The 17,425-nt window shown below is 40.8% G+C and overlaps 1 protein-coding gene across 2 annotated transcripts in view; it reads left to right on the top strand.

Annotated features, from left to right (window-relative positions):
- The first annotated feature begins 685 nt into the window (after positions 1-685).
- ZNF385D (zinc finger protein 385D) overlaps positions 686-17,425 on the top strand; it is a 415,511-nt gene continuing 398,771 nt past the window's right edge. Inside the window, exon 1 of one of the 2 annotated variants that reach the window (XM_061464924.1) lies at positions 686-848. In XM_061464924.1, coding sequence (XP_061320908.1) covers positions 701-848 — 148 coding nt within the window. In that variant the 5' untranslated portion in view covers positions 686-700. Of the gene's footprint in view, positions 849-1,112; positions 1,304-17,425 lie in introns of those variants that run through there. The other variant, XM_061464925.1, reaches the window with a different exon arrangement.

The following is a 17,425-nucleotide window of genomic DNA, read 5'->3' as shown; positions in this document are numbered from 1 at the left end:
GAATATAGTGGCACAGGAAGGAGGTTTTATTTTCCTTTTTTATTTCCCCCCTCTTCTTCTTTCAGTCAGGTCAAATTCTGCATACATTTTCCCCGTATTTCAGAGTGTCCAGATAAAAAGAAGAATATGCCTGGTCGAAGTGCTGATACATATAGATACATACGTGGATGAAAAATTAAAAATCAACTGTGGAATACCTTTTCAGGGCTGTGGCAGTGATGGCTGTGATTTGAGATACAGGTGGATTTATTACCAAGATTACAAACAAAAGCTATGCGCGTTATTTGTCCTTAGGAAATATACTGCTTTGGCAAATCCCTGGGAATACAGCTGCACTTCAAACTATTTTTTCTTGCCTGAAAATTGCCAATATCCCCTCTCTGTGCCTATAACTTTTTAATCACAAACCCTAATTTTAGGAAGGCAACAAATTTCAGAGAATGTGATGTTTCTTACATGCAACGATGTTTTTACAGAAACTGTGGAGGCCCCATGCCAAAGCAAGGGGTGGAAGGCAATGGCGGGGGAGTCCCTGGGACTCTAGTGAGGAAGAAGGGGCTCGGCGGAGGTGAGGGCGGGAGGCTGCTATCTCACCACACATGGGCTTGTGGGAAGTGGGAATCTCAGGTTGAGTTACTCATCGTTTTGGAGTCAGGAGTGTGCAGAACCAATGATTTTGATGGCAGGAGGTAACGTACACATGTTTTTCAGGGAAGGTGCTGTGGGAGGACTTGCCGGCGGGCAGGAGGAGGCTTATACCGAGGACTGTCATCTCCCAAGTGTCCAAGCCTTCTGGTCCCGGGAGCCCACCAACACCGCCGCTGTTGCTGATGGTCTCCCTCTGCACGGTATGAACTGGGGGCCGCTGCCGCCGCCGCCGCTCTACCCCTCCCCGGCAGGCGGCGGCGCTCGGACCGGACCGGACCGGACCGGACCGGACCGGACCGGACCGGGCAGGGGCCAAGCGCAGCCCTGCGGTTCCCCGTCCACGGCCGCGGGGGGCGCGGGGCGGTGCTGCCCGGGGCTCCGCGCTGCCCGCCCTCGCTGATTGACACCGGGCCGGGCGGAGGCGGGCTCGCCGGGACCGCGTCGCTCCCGCCCGCCGCCGCCGCCGCCGCCTTCGGGCAGCGGGTCCCGCGCTCCACCGCCGGGCTCGGCTTGGCGCGGGGCCGGGCCGGGTCGGGTCGGGTCCGCCGCGGTATGGCTGGCTCGCTGGGCAGGGGGGCGGCTTGCTGGCGGATGCGGAGCGCGGCGGGAGGCAGGAAAGAGAAGCCGCCGGGCGGCAAGCCCCAGCCCCGGCACGGTAAGGGGGCGGCCGCGGCGGGGCTTGGCGGGGCTCACAGCGAAGATGGGACGGGGAGCACCGAGGTCCGAGCGGGGCACCCCTGAGGCTAACTTGCTTGTGACTTGTCTTAGCCGCTGCGCTCTGTTGGGGCAGGGGGATCCTCGTTTCCTTTCCCATTCAGCCGGTTGGAAGGGAGGGGAGCTCCCTGCCTCCAAATTCCGCCGAGCTGCCCCTCATGGGTTTTATTTACCGCGTACCGGGGCTAGGGGAGAGGAAAAGGCTTCGCGTGCATTTTGGCTTTTGCTTTGATAGCGGCTTTTTTGATTGTTGCAGAAAGCATTTGCAGCCTGGCAAACGCCAGTGAATCTGGGAAGAGTCCTCGAAATCTTTTTTGGCTTGCATCTGTCTGGTCTGAATGCTTGGGAAACACCGTTAAAAACACTGCTCTTGTCCCCACTTTACTTGTTCGGGGAGACAGATGCTGTCTTCCAAGGCTATGCTGTGCACAAACAGTTCTTTCAAAATCAGATCCTGACTTTGGAAACAGAAGGGAACGGTCTTGCGTGAACTTGAAAACAAGTGTTGAGGTTCGTGACCTCTTCGTTGTGTGCAGATCGGTGAATGCGGTTACCCAGAGCTAAACCTGTCATGTATGGTTTCCTTACTGTGCCACTTGGCTGTCACTGTAGTCTGCTTTGATGAGCAAACCCAACTGCTGGTGGATCCGGTCGCAGTGTCTGGAAATCTCACTAGAATTTGTTCTGAGTGTTCCCTATTGGGAACACTGTAGGGAACAAATAGGGGAAGTGTTTGGGTGAGTAAGTGGGTTTGCAGAAGTCTCTCACCTAGCTCCTCAAGGATGAAGTAACAGTTTAGGTTGTGTTTGAGTTCTGCTTGAATCTGTGCTTGTTTGTCGTTGGATATGTTAGTTTCCAGAGTAACTTTCTGCCTTTTCCAGAGAAAATAATTTGGCTGAAGGAGTAGTTTGCACTCCTCACAAGTATGAAGAGTGCTCTAGTGCATGCAGCAATCTTGACGACAAAGATGTTGGTATGATGGGGAGCCTGGCGTTTTAGGTGACAGTGTTCTGAAAAAGGTGCTTGCTATGAAAATAATAACCCTGAGTGCCTGTCTGAAATGAGAGAAAACTAGAAGTCACTTCTCCAACTGACTGTCACCTGGGTATTTCTGAGCTAGAGTGCTTTTGCAACCACACCTCCTCTTCTATTTTGCTTGTTTGTGCATCTTTCACAAGTCAAAGAGGAAACAGACTAAAAGTCTGAGCGAAGGTTTTGTTGGTGGATGTCAGAAAACCTCTAAAGAAGTGAGTGCCGAAAAGGAAGTGTCAGCCAGTTAGAGAATAGAAGTGGCTTATTAATACTTGTAAATATTTATCCTATGAATTCTAAGTGTGATGCTGGTAGTGGGGAATAACAGATGAACAAAAGAGTTGCTGGGATCCCTCTAGGTTCTATCCCTGTTATTTGTGGGTGTTACGCAGTAGCTAGGAACATAGACCAAAATCCTGGATGCAGGGAAGTGGGTGGGAATTTTGCCACTGACCTGAGAAGAGCCGTGATTGAACCCACAGACTGCGTGGTGTAAGGTGTCCTGCCAAGCTGAAAACCTTTGCCTGATACAGCTATGCAATTGTGGCAAAGTTTGTACTACTGCAGTATGCTGCTGTGGTCAGAATATCATCAAAGGAGCTCTACCATAAATTAGTTAATTTAGGGAGATATTTTGTAACTGAGTTCTAATTTAGCTTAACAAAAAAGGTGTGGTGTGCTTCAGTCTCTCAGAGTTACTTCTTCCAAATGTTTTGTAAAGTGTCATATGTCACTAAATTCTCATTTAAGTAATTGCTGTAACAACATGGAACACTAAATTTAAATGCAGCAGCACATACAGTTTGCATCCCAATTAGTTTTCAACTGTACTTTAAGGATAATCATTCTTTCTGCTGTGCTGTCTTTGCAAGGTACACTGTCATTATTTATCTGGTCATTTACTATCCTTTAGGAGTTCCAAATGTAAGGCAAAACCAAAATTAGACCTAATTTGTACATCCCTAATACTGATTGTGTTCTACAGGGAGATTTTTGGGGAGAAAGAAAAAAAAGTGTAGTATTACTTTAACATGCTTCTTAAATTTTCAAAGTTATGGAAACCCTCTGTTTTCCAAGAGTGGATTCAGGATTTATCCGAAATCAGATGAATTTCAGCTTTTTTAGACAGTATTGATGATTTCATGCAGAAATGGGAAATTTACATTAAATGTTAAAGCTGTAGCATCAGAGAGTTTATAGGTAAGATAAAAGTACAAATGTGCTGTGTGAGCTGTCAGCAATGTTTAACTGGCAAGCAGACTTACAGGTTTGACTCATCCATGCATGCAATCATCAAAGTGAAGTGAGAACTGTTCACAAGAGAACTGGGAGTTATTGAAAGCGTGGAAGACTTTTGTGGAAGTAATGTTGTTCTTTCCTATTCTCTCTTTGCTGCAAAACCATTTCAGTGCACCACCAGCCTGTGTTGGTAAAATGTGGCATAGCCCTGTGTATCTGAATGGCACTGTTATGATTGACACCAGCTAAAGACCAGGCACAGTACTTCTGCGTATGTTTGGCTTCAGGTACATTTATTTGGGCATCACTTCAGGATCTAAATTGGCAGTGTGCATACTGAGTTGGGAACACCTGAGCAAATCTGACATTTAACTGAGTGAAGTTACAAATATTTGCCAGCTTTGATGTTCTTCTCACCTTTTATATGAGCAATTATGGAGACTATTCTATACTTTTCAAATCTTTTAAATACACAATGTGAAATTTTCCCTGTGATCTCATGTTCTGAAGTTCTTGGTTTACACTTTTTAAAGTTTGTAAAGTACAAGCATTTCTATCCATTGTGGTCTAGGCAGAAAACAAAGTCTTTGTCAGGATGCAAGCAAAAAGTCAAGATCCTGTTACGATGATGAATTATAATGGTCTTGTAAAAAGCCTATTTTTAAATGATTTAATGTTGGGTTGGCATTGACGCCTTACTTGTAAAGTCTCCTAAGAGCTTCAAAACCTAGGTGGAAGGCTACAGCCAGAATTCTCTAAGTGGAAGATGTTAACGAGTAGCATCATGGAAACAACAGTGTAAATCAAGTAGTATTTTACTGTGCTACTTAAGAAAACTTAGAAATACTTGTATGAAAAAATCTGCCTTGAGGAGTAGATATAGAAAGTTTGTGACTAGAGTTTATGAAACACAAAGGTATTTTCAGTGGTGTCAAATAATTGCAAACAACGGAGAGAAAGCGCTTTAAAGCTATGTGAAAGTTAGCAATAAAACAATCACCAGTGGAAAACAGAGCAAGTAAATAGTGCTGGATGAACACGTGGGAGTGTGTGCACACAGAGGTGATATTTTAGACAGAAAATGATTTCTTCTTAATTTATTTGATTTTTTATTTTTTATTTTTTAAAACAAAATGTCACAAATTTAGGCTGGGGAACAGCAGTCCTCTGTGCTTCAGCCAGCACAACGAAATCAGTTGGTATTGGGCCTGTACATTGGATCATGCCCAGGTAGCCTGGATAAATGAAAGTCAGTTGTAGCAGCACAGCTCTGTTTTTCACCTGGGCCTGCTGACCAATTTTAGTCTTCACCTGTCTAGAGCTGTCACAGAACAGGACAAAAAATGTCTTGATTTCTGTTTGGTGCTTATTCCACTTGAGTGTAATGGAAAGGCTGTAATGTGGTAAGGACAGAAGTCAGCATATTATCTCTCTAGAGAAGTGGACTCCTCTGACTGTGTTGAACTGGTGGAAGAGCTACACACAGACCTGCACATTGTTTTCCTCTTGTATAAACTTAGATATATGCATATATGGTAATGACTTCTGGTTGCTGCTGGACTAGACTAAATCCACACTTGATGGCAGGGAAATAAAGTTGTGCTTGAGTTTTTCCACTTTCGGATATTATCATCTTCTCACATTTCTTCTTGAAGCATTCCAGAATGTGCTTCAGTATTTTCTGTCAGCTTGTTCCTTTCTTTTCCCTTCTGTGTCTCCTGGGAAATAATGTTCTTGGTTATACTGAGGTAGTCATAACTAAATCTTCTGTTTTGTTTGAGGCATAGTTTTCAATGCTTCACTTTTTACACTTGGCTTATTGTAGTATTTGTAAAGGTAAATGTCTGAAATTCATGTAGGCATTTTTTATATATCTCTATATATAAATCTAAAAATAGAAGTTGTCTTCTTGAAGCAAGTAAACCTCTTTTCTATGATCAGCTGGAATAATCTGCAGGTAGACTTTAAATCTTAAAGCATTTTTATAGCCTGTATGTTCAGAAAGTGCAAACATTGATGCTACTTCTGCTTAGATCTACTAACACTTTGATGCCTCAGCCACTTTAGGCTCTCACTAGTCAGTGAGCGTGTGTTTGCCGTGTGTAATGCATATCGTGCTGTGAAGGCATGGCTTTCAGAACAAATAATGGGTTAAGATAAAGGGATAAAAGAGTTAGTTTACCAAATGTATTTTAACTTGTTTAGCCTTTTCTTTATGCAAGTGCCAGCTGATACCTCTTAATCAGACTATATATGTAAGAGGTACAACCTCTTAAAGAACTTGTAAGATTTTAGGACTTAAGTTCCATTCTGTGTATGGGTTTTTTTTTGTTTGTTTTGTTTTGTTTTGAAAATCAGTTCATAATTGTGTTACTCTAAAAAAAGGTAATACCCTTCGTGGCCAGTAATGGGTGCAATAAAACCAGTAGATACCTCTTATATGCCTGCATGTGCCTTTTCTCCCCTAGGTCACTGGAGAGGTTATTTATGATACTGATAAAACCTAGCATTATAACTTGCACAATTAGAAGTAATCAGAGCTACTGATCCATGGTTTATTTTAAATTTGAATTTACCATAGAATGAGAAACCCACCATCTAGATCATCTCCAAATACAGTTTTACGATATTAATTTAAATCTAATTTCGGCACAGAAAAGTAGTTAAGAAACCAAAGACTTCCCCTCCATAACCAGATTTATTTTTCTGACCTTTTTTTTTTTTAACAGAAGATTTGGAGAATTTTAATCACACAGAGGTCATAAATCACCTTGCTGGGAAATGCAAGGTGTGCTTTAAAAGCTGGGGGTGGGGAGATCACTTTCCTGATTATTTGGTTCATGCTTTTTAAAACTGTGAAGCTGGGTGAAATGATTACTCTGACAGAACTGTAGAAACTATCTCATTTTAGTACATTCTGAAGTATTTCATATTTTGAGTAGCCCTGGCTCAGGGGCATTTTATACTCACAGCTGGAAGTTTCCAGTGTTAGTATTCAGTTTAGTGTCTCTGCCTTTGTCTTTCCATTTAGCCTTGCCATGATACAACAATGAATCATCTTGTCCATTAACTAAAGTTGGAATGTCTGTTTATGTACTGAATTTGTTTCATCACGTCACCATAATAATTGATTGGAGCTGTGGCAACTCTGACTGCTTTCCCATATGTATTTGGGCTGGACTTCACCCAGTGCTGTTCTGAGCAGCAGAAGGATAAGCCATCCCAAAACCTGGAATGTTTTTATCCTTTTAGGATTCAACCTCTCTTTCTCATGAAACTTTAGGGTAGCGTTTGCATATTTTCTTTGTGTATATGAGATCAGAGAGAGGCTGTAGTATCTCCAATCATACAAAATCATGTTAGAGTTGCAATACACATACACGTATAACAGTTAAACTAGGAATATTGTTGTAGGTTTGCTTTGTTGTGTTCTGTTGATGGATTTTAAATCAGTGCTAATTAAAATATTGAAGCATTAAATGAAAAGTAAAACAAACCTATAGTGGGATTCTTTGATTAATAATGTTAATACAGTGAACAAGTGTCATAGTGCAAACGAAGGGGCCATGTCTCAGGGAGGCTGCAGATTCCCACCTCTAGCCATGTGAGTGGGCTTGCAAATAGCGCTCTGGTTGCTAGTTACAGTATTTTGAAAATAAATGTCCTTTTATTAACAAGTTATTACACTGACTGTACCTTGACTCATTTAGCAGCACTAAGCTCTATTTTGTGGTAGTATCATTAAAATGATTTTATTTCCATTAAAAAAAAAAACAACTTTGTTGCATTTGGAAGGTAAATACTGAAGGAACTGCTAAATAAATAAAACTGAAATGTTGTGTGAAACATACTGTTCTTTTTAAGATGGCTTTGTGGTCTTGTGTACTGTGATGTCTAAGAATATTTTTGTGTGCTCTCTATGAACAATCGTCATTAAGAGTTGTTGATGCTGCATTTGTGTGGAAAATACCAAAAAATAGAAATGAGGAGTAGGAATTAGTGGGTAGAACTTTCTCCTGAAGGCAGATTAAAGTAGAACTGTTAGTTTGTGATAACAAACCCAGGATCCTGTGGAGGGAAGTGAGAAAAAAGACTTGTTATTGTCAATGACTGCATTGAGCTTTGCTGTACAAACCATTCCAGTTTTTTGTTCAATACTTATCACTCTGAAGCTCTGAAACTGCAGAGCTGTCTAAACTGCTGGCATTTGTAGTGAGGGGGAGGAATGGGAGGTTGAGAAAAGATACTCTTTCTCCAGGAGCTGGATTGAGTAAATTTGCGTAATATAACCAGGTGTCCTACCAATGCCATCTTTTTGGCTGATAGTCACTGTGGTTTCATGTGGGAGGTCATGGTTGCTCCTAGAAAAGAAGTGGGTGTGAGTAAAGTCTTTTAGAGGGTGAGAGGAGGTTCTGTAATAGGAAGCTGTATATAGAAAGATCAAGGTACCCTTGCGACGCATTTGCATCATCCAGGATTGCAAAACGGATGAGATGCTGTGTTCGGTGGTGGGCAGAATGTCTCTGGGCTTTTGCATCACTTTTTAATACCAGATATCCCAATAATCAAATCTTGACATCATTAGTATGCAGCTTATAATGTTCCAGCCTGTGTTAGAGGGAATGGGAATCTTAAATTTTTGTTGAAACCAGAGGTGTGATTTTTTTGCTGTCTAGCTGTTTGGAATTTCAAGAGAGATTCGGGTCTCAAATCCATTTAAAAACTGGGGGAACGTGGTTTTTAGAACACACAAAATGCTTTAGGGAAACACGGTCTTTTCCAGTCTGGATGACATTGGACTTCTATAGATTCTCTATGGCAGGCTGCTCCCATCCAGGTATTGATTTCAGTTAACATTTAAGTAGCCTGAGGGATGGTCAGTTGTTTGTGTTAATGGTGCAGTTGGGTGCAGCCTAAATTGCTTCAAGCCTTTGGCCTACCAAGGCAAGTTCTAATGAAGCAAAAATGACATCGCTGGTTTTATTCTTTGTGCAACAGGAGGATGTCTTGTTATTTTTTACTGAGAAGTGGTAATGGTCTAATCAGTCCAGCAGCAATTTTATTTTTTATTTATTTTTGTATGTGTATAGTCTTTGTTTCCTGAATGTCCAGGATGAGGAGCTAGTCCCAGCTCTCAGTTACTTTACTTTTAGGGAGAGGACTTTACTGTAAATGTAAAGATGGGAAAAAGATCACCTTTCAGAAACTGTAGTGACTTGAGTGAGCTTCCGATCTTGGAATGACTTGATTCTGTGCGATCGAGCTACTTGCTGGGTGCACTATATCAGTTGGTAAGCTTATTTTCTAGGTTTTTTGAATTCTACTGTTTGCCACTTGTTACGGGGACTGAAACAGACAAATGATCTCGCAGAATGATAACTAAGTGATACCTGAGAGTTTTTCAGAGTTCTTAATAGCGTTGTTACATTGCAGGGACAGTAGATCTGGAGATGTATCGTGCATCATGGCTAGCTTTATTTCCCCCATCTTATTCCTGTAGCACCATGATGGCAATTTATGATAGAGAGACATTTTTACCCAATGGTTTTTGTATTCTGCAAACTGAAACTCTACTATTTCTAAGTGTAAAAGGAGGAAAGTTGCCAAATTCTGTATTGCATTCTTTATATGAGCGACAATAATATATGACTTTTTTTTTGGTTGTTTTAGTCAAGATAAAATCTTTAGTTTTAGTGAATTCTGATCATATTCAGCATATTTAATAGAAACCTGAGGAATGAATAGAATAATTGACCTTGGAAGGGTCCTAAGGAACATCTTTAGTCCATTCTCCTGCTCTGTGTCAGCTGTGAGATCAGATCAGTCTGCCCAGAGCTTTCTTCAATCCAGTCCTAAAACCATCCAGGAAAGGATAATCTACAAAATCTGGCAACTGGCTGCTTTTTCACAAGTTGAGATTCAAAATCGAGTCTGCAAACTGGAAAAATGGGAGTTCTAGACAATGGCCCCATCTTCCTAGAAATCAAGCCAAGAGTATGTGGTGCCAAAATGATTCCAGTGATAATCTGAAGTATCACTTGCAAAACGCAGTGCAAAATGCCGCATTTTAGGATGTTCCAGAAAGAATACCATGGAAAGCTAACAATTTGCTTATATGGTTCTTGAATGAAGTGGTAACTATTACTAGACTTGCAATCGCTAATCAGAATTCACCTAGAAGAATAGTCACTTTTTAAGAGATACGGAAGTGTATGCCAGCTGTCTGGCCCTGAAGCTATCTGTCGCAAAAATCGAACTGTGGATAAGATTTTCTGACAAGAAGGGCCTTGGCAACTTGAGTAATTGAAATATTTCACTGTAGTTATACCAGAGATCTCTGGTCATTATGGTGGCGCTCTGTAGCAGAGGCCATTTCACTAGGTTCTGTTAGCAGAAAACTTGTGTGCCTCAGTGGCCATTAACCAGACATTCTGCATGTCAGTGGACTCTAATTCTTTAACTCTGAAGCCTGTCTCTGGCTTCTTTGGCAAAGAGTCTAGAACCCTGACGTTCCAGTTGGATGTGGGCTCCCAGCCCTCTCTGGGTCCCGCCATGGGGTAGTAACATGGCTGCCTGCTTGGAGGCTCCATGTACCACTCTGCATCATGGTGGGTGGGTTTCTCTGGCACTTCCGTGTCTGTCTTGAGGAATCTGTGAAAGAAGCTGCATTTACATTTTGTCTTTATGTCCTGGTATCCTCCAAGGAAGCACTTTATAATTTTTGATATTAACAGCCATTGTCTTACATATCCTAATAAATTCACCTATTTGTTATATTTAATTTATTAATGCTTGTTCAGTCATGTAATAGGATACCTTGGACCATGGACACTGTCAATACACTGAAGGTAAAAGCATTTTCTTTGCTTAGTATTTTAATAATATCATTCATTGAGTTCTGTGACCATTAAAGACTCAGTTTGAAATTTTTTTCCTGCTTGTGTTCTCCCCAACTGTTTGTTGCTATTATTATTATTATTTTAACCTGATATCTGATTTTATGTTTGTCCCTCTGCTCTTTGAAGGATTTGTTTTTAACAAGTACATGGGTAAGCGTTTCTGTCAGTACAGGTCTGATTCAGAAATCTTTATTCAGTGGTTTTCCTAGGACCTTACATTCCTAGTAATACTTCAGGTGTCAAAGTTAGGGGCAACAACTGGTTTAGAAATTAATTCAGTTAAGTCCTTTATGATTTTCCTAATGTAGGGAAAAATTAAGGACTGTATCTGCTATCAAAGATGTGAAAATTTGGCAGTGGCTGAAGATAATGGCAAGGCAGGATTCTCCTATTCCTAATCTTTAACATGTTTCTTGAGAATTAACACCTGTGCTAAACCAGTTGTATTTTTAAATGTGTCTATGTGCAAGTAGGTGTGTATGAAACCAATCTGTGTAGCAGAAGGAATTACAGTGAACTAATAGCTTTTTCAGAAATCTGTGTTCTCTGGCCATAACTTACTGAGCCTTGAATCTGGTGCATTGGAAATGCGCTGCGTGAAGGGTGACATGAAGTATTTTCATTGCCAGAACAGCACCTCACGGTGCATGTCTGTGTTACCTTGTTTTGTTTGTATGTTTTTGCTATAGAAGAAGATAGCAGTAACAGCAGGCACTACTGAGGAGCGTGGCTAGGCACTCTGCTGCCATCTGTGTTAGCGCTGTCTGTTCATGTGTGCTTGTTTCCATATGTATAGTTTAGCACCTACTTTCTACAACCAGCCATTGGTAACATATCTGGAAACAGTTGTCATAATGAAAGTCGATGGCAAACAGTCATTTAAGAAGTTAATTTACTTGTTTTCGATATATACGCTCTTTTTACTTCCCTGTTTTTTTTTTTCTTTTTTACTTCATACTACTGTAGACACATTTTGTGAGATACTGCTGCTCATTCCAAATTTAAACTCATCATTTCTGGCTTTGAGCATTGTAATAACCTCCACAGCAACCACTGTGATGCCATAAACAGAGGGTTTGACTTCAGGTGAAGAATGTAGGCAGTAAAAGCAGAAAAACCCATAAAGGAAAATGTGGGACGATGAGGAGCACAGGGAAAGTGATTATTCTGACTTTCTGAGTAGTGATTCCCATCCTCCCCCCACCAACTTTTTTTATCTTTATTGATAGTTGAGAGAAAATAAATTCTTTTAAAATGTCACAGTGGAACTTTCATTTCAGGCAGTATAATTGAAAAACTATGTAAGCAGTGGGGTCTTATTCTGCATAGGGTTTCTTTTTCTCTCTTTCCATTCATTTTAAAAAAAATCAGTTTAGTAAATCCACCGTGGGAGGATAGTTTTGCTGCTGTACTTTTCCTGGGATGTGGCAAGAGAAATTGCATTTGCTGTTCAGAGGACGAAATTAAACTTGCTCTGTCCTGATGATCCGCTACTCCTACACCCAGCACGTTCCTAGGAGAGGCTCCTGCGTGCTATAGGAGACAGTGCCCTGAATGTGCTTGCACCTGCTCTTGTGCATGAAGAAGCAGGAATAGATTCGGGCCCACGTAGCTCTCAGATTAGAATTAGGTACTGTGTGGAGTGCATGTGTGTGTCTGCCTCCTCTCTGAGGTGTCGCTTTTGGAAAGGGAGACTTCAAACATGTCGATTTGCTTATAGAGGTTGAGATTACTTGCCGTTCTGTAACATATTTATGCATGCTCAGAAAGGTCAAGGGTCTGTGGAGCATTGGGCAATTGAGGGATACCCATTTTCAACTTGCATCGTCTCATGTTCAGAATATAGTTGCTAAACTGTGTCCTGGGTTCAGCAGTAGCAGTCATTTTTCTCCTTCTTGGTAGCTGGTGCAGTGCTGTGTTTTGACTTTCGGCTTGGGAACAGAGCTGATAACAGTGATGTTTTGGTTTGGCCAAGGACTTCGTGCTCTGCCAGGGAGGAGAGGAAGCTGGGAGGAAGCAGAGACAGGACACCTGACCCAAACTGACCAAAGAGGTATTCCATACCACAGCACATCATGCCCAGGAGGTAACTGGGAGTTACCCAGAAGGGCTGGGACTGCAGGGTTGGAGGAGGTATTGGTTGGTGCTTGGTTGGGCTAGGGGGGTGAGGTATCGGTCGGCTGGTGGTGAGGTGTTGTATTCTCTTCCCTTGTTATTTCCTTTATCATTATTATTATTGGTGGTAGCAGTAGTGATTTGTGTTATACCTTAGTTACTAAACTGTTCTTATCTCAGCCTGTGGGAGTTGCATTCTTTTGATTCTCCTCTCCATCCCTTCGGGAGTAGGGGGATGGAAAGAAGAGGGGGAGTGAGTGAATGAGTTACCTGACTGGGTTTAAACCACGACAAACTGTAAGATCAGTAAAAAGGAACTGGCAAATGCAGATTCCCATTGTGGCAGCTGAAAGAGCAGACTGTTACTTATTTGTTTACTTGGGTGGCAGTGGGAAAGGCAGCTTGTCCCCCACACTTCTTCTTGAGTAATAAAATCTCGCTTTTCAACCACCCATCCAATAGAGATTATGTACATAAACCTCTATTTCTAGGTTTTTGTGCTGCTTTTACAGCCATCCACTTCTTTCTTCTGGGCTGTGGCTTCTCTGTAGCAGCTTCAGGTGAATAAATGCTCAAATGACCTTACGTGCTTATGTAGCGCCTTAACTACATGCCAAAAAGATTGCACAGCAGTAAGTACTTTTCTTACAGATTAGAAACTGAATGCATATCATGCCTATGGAGAAAAAGTTCTTCAATAACATCAGAGAAAGCCCAAGGATCAACAAGGATCTCTGTTTTAATATAATACTGATCCTGTGCTCCATAAAGCTTGTTAACGTGAGGAGACTCCCACTGTATATGTATATATATGTATATAAAGTTAGCTCTTTATATTTGACAATTCCGGCAGTTTTCATTTACATTTCAAAGCCAGAGAGCGACTCAGAGCAGGCCTATCTGTAATTCCTATAGTTCCTCTGTGTGGATGGCTGTTTCTGTAAAACTGACACAGTATGGGCAGTTTTCATCAATTTAATTTGTTCCATCTTCTCAGATGAGCCTTTAATCTCCTGCTTACTGATCCCTGGTTTATAATCAGATTTGACAGTGATAGGATGGTGGTAAATATCATGATGTGAAAGTCTGTAACAAGATAGTGCTGTCGTTTCTTCTCCTTGCTCCTGTGGTGAGGTGAAATTTTATTTGTGAAGTGTGGATAACTGAAGCTTAAACCTGCCAAGTTTCAGGCCATTTTCAGGTCCATCTGTTTACAAGTAAGCCTTTTTTTTTCCCTCTGGAAAAGGCAAGAAAAAGGGTTATTTGTTGACTTGCTTGATAATATTTTGGAAAGCAATTTTATGTCAAGTTGATTAATTATTCTGTTTTCCCATGGGTTGATAACATGCTGATTTCAAGTAAGACCTGAAATAATAGATATTTGATGTGTGCATAATCATTTTGGTTCCTGAATAAAGCCATTCCTGAATGGCTTTAATGCTGTTGATAAAAACCTTGCAGTTAAGGTTTTTAATAACCTTAAGTTTATGAATGAAAATATGATTAATAGCTGTATTAAGCAAAGCCTGTTCATGTTTGGGCTTTTTTTTTTTTTCAACTGTTTTGTATACATATGTTAGCTGCAAAACTTCTGCATCTATTTTGCTTCTCATCAAAATGGAAGCACCCTTTTTGCTTTTCAAGTCATCCTCTGCATAATCTTAAATCTCAAATTTTGCCACAAATCAGTTTAGTAAGAATATTCAAAGTATAGAAGGTTAGGGGTATATGAAAAATGAAATGTATACCCAGGTTATGTTAAGCGTAACCTGGGCCTATGGAATAAAACAGTTTTGTCCAATCTATAAAATGGTAGCACTCATTTTTAATTTCAACAAAGAGGGTTTTCTTCTTTAATATTTTTACTTGGTTGTGTCTCCCCTATGCTTTTTATATTCTTATTTATAATTCTGGCATTATCCCATGGTAGCCTGTCTGCCACCATTCTTCCTGTTACCAGTCTTGGGAGGAAAAAGACTCTGAATACACTACCATATATTCTCTCTTTGTCTCACTCTCCTTTTCATGATATGCTAATTTCCATGTCTTCGCTGCTCCAGAAATTCTTTCCCCTTTTTAGTCCCCATAACCTCAGTTAAATCCAAGTGTCACTGTCAAAAGCAGGGATTTAAATGTGATTTCCTTTCCTGCTTAACCTCTTGCCTTTCACTTTTAGGATTTTGTGTTCCTGCAACCTGCCTGTTTGAATTTCCATCTGGTGTGCTACAGAGTCTTCTATTAGATCAATATGAATTATTTGCTGTTGAGATATAGCCCGTAATTTGATTTTCTTAAAGTAATTTGTGGGATTTTCCATGGGTGTGAAATTCTTCAGGATTTTTCTTAACAATTGTAATAAGAGTCCAAATTGTCTGGAATTTGGAGCCTGGTAAGCCCCAAATTCCATAGCTCCACATGCTTCCCTAGGTCATAGTACTGTCACTTTCATTTATGTTTTCTTTGTTTTATGTTTGTTCTGTGCCACTAATTCCAGGAAGACCAAACAGCAAACTTTCTAGGTGTAATTTTACAGATAGAAGAATTTTTCTGAGTGAACCATGCTCCTAACTATACACATCAAAACCAAACTGAAATCACAAGATCTACAGATGTACATAGAATCATAAATAGGGTTGGAAAGGACCTTAAGATCATCCAGTTCCAACACCACTCCCATGGGCAGGGACACCTCACACTAAACCATGCCACTCAAGGCTCTGTCTGACCTGGCCTTGATGGTCAGGGATGGAGCATTCACAACTTCCTAGGGCAACCCATTCCAGTGACTCCCCACCCTCACAGTAAAGCACTTCCTCCTTATATCCAGTCTAAACTTCCCGTGTTTAAGTTTTAACCCATTACCCCTTGTCCTATCACTACAGTCCCTAATGAAGAGTCCCTCCCCAGCATCCCTATAGGCCCCTTTCAGGTACTGGAAGGCTATGGTGAGGTCTCCATCTCGTACATTCACACAAGTGCTAGTGATGATTGTCCTCATTGGAAACTGCTGTTTTCACTGGTGTGGCTGTGAGATAATGTCTTTGATGTTTTGAGTACACATGACTTGCAGAACTCTGTGGAAACAGCTGATGCAAAGTGAGAATCTGATCTGGGAGGTGCCCACACTTGCATGGTAGTGAGAGTCTGTATTAGTGCTCTTCACTGGCAAATGGTAGAAATCCTTTTTTGTTGGATCAGTGTTTCTGTTTCATCCACCTGTCTTTTGGGTATTCACTGGGTATGCTATTACAGAACTTTGAGAGAGATACTGAAAAGTTGTATGCAGTAAATGAGCATTACATTTCCTTATTAAGCTACTTTTCCCTTTGGCAAGCTTTTCAACTTCAGAGAGTATATTTCTTCTCCTGCAATTAGAATTAATTTTGTATGTCTTGACAGCCAAGTTAGTTGAAGTAGGAGTAAAACTCCACATATGGCAATCACTGAAGGTGAATACTTGGATTGAGCTGCGTCTACCAGCATTCAATAGTGTCCCACTGACCATGAGGCAGAAGTGAGCTCTGAAGTGTGAGGGAATTGCAGTGTGTACGGCTAAACTGAAAACTATTGCTGTTTGTGCCAGCATGTGAATTGACCTTTAATTAGAATTATACATTTTGCAACTTTAGGTGAAAGGGGGTAAAGACTGCATCAACTGAAAGTGAATTGCCTAGGGTTTTGGAGGTTTATTACTGAGAACAATACAATCCCAATGAAAATACGAATTCTATATTATATAGAATGTATATTTAATATATATCAATTTATAAATTATATATTAAGGTATAGGACTAGGGTGCTTGTTGTGGAAAAGAATACGCAAAGCTCTGTATGAGAAGGGACACGGCATTGCCTGTCTCTTTCAAACAGTTACAGGTTGTTTTCTGGCAGTGAGTGAGGAGATGGTTTTAACGACTTAAACATACAGGGGCATACAAGCAATGTCCGCACAGTGGCTATTTGCATTTTAGAAATGGGAGCAGGTATCCAAGGAATTTACTGAGGCAAATTAGTAGGTTTTTGACTGTAGAGAAAGATGAATGTGCTGGGGAAAGGTAGCATCTGTCCAAGTCTGCATGCATAGGGGTTGTGTGTTGTTGGCACTTTTGAAGTTGCTGATCAGTAGCTTCTTGAGTAAACAGTTTAATTTTAAAGGTGGAATAGTTTTGAATGATGAAATATGAAATATTATAGCAGTGATAAGGAGAGCAGTAGCAAGGGGTATGATTAAGAAGGAGACAAAACAGTAGAAGCAAAACAACAGAAGTCCCACAGAAGGTTTTAATTCTAGATAAAGGACATGGTACAACTGAGCTTGCACAAAGGTTAGTATAGTAGGTTTAAAAAGAGATGTGGAGAAGATGATCTATTTAACTGGTTAAAGAAAGCAAAAAGGAATGTAATATATGGTGGTCAGCAGTAATGATCATTCCAGTTTAGCAGCTGAAAAAGGTATTTGACAAGTGTACTAATGACGGGCAGAATAAACAGCAGAGAGAGGCTTTTTTAATCTTTTTAATCCTGACTCTTAATTGAAGCCAGGAAGCAAAGGAGAATACTGAACTGAAAGTCTTCTGGTATCTGTTCTTTCCCTATGGAAACTTACATTTCTCCAAGTAGAAATACAATTATTTTTGAGATATGTAATTCATACAGTGAAAAAGTTGCAGGTTTATGTGTTTGTCGAACTGACCTGATTTGTGGATGAGAAAAGTGAGGGCAGCTTTCCTATATAAAGATTAAATCTTTAGATTAGCTACTGGATTAACAATGAGGTA

This window comes from Pezoporus flaviventris, unplaced genomic scaffold (genome assembly GCF_033815535.1).
Source record: "Pezoporus flaviventris isolate CSIRO_AGI_PZ_B2104156 unplaced genomic scaffold, CSIRO_AGI_Pfla_v1 ptg000037l, whole genome shotgun sequence".
Taxonomy (NCBI): domain Eukaryota; kingdom Metazoa; phylum Chordata; class Aves; order Psittaciformes; family Psittacidae; genus Pezoporus; species Pezoporus flaviventris.
Note: the sequence above shows the minus strand (reverse complement) of the source record. Positions and strands in the feature narration are given on the sequence as shown.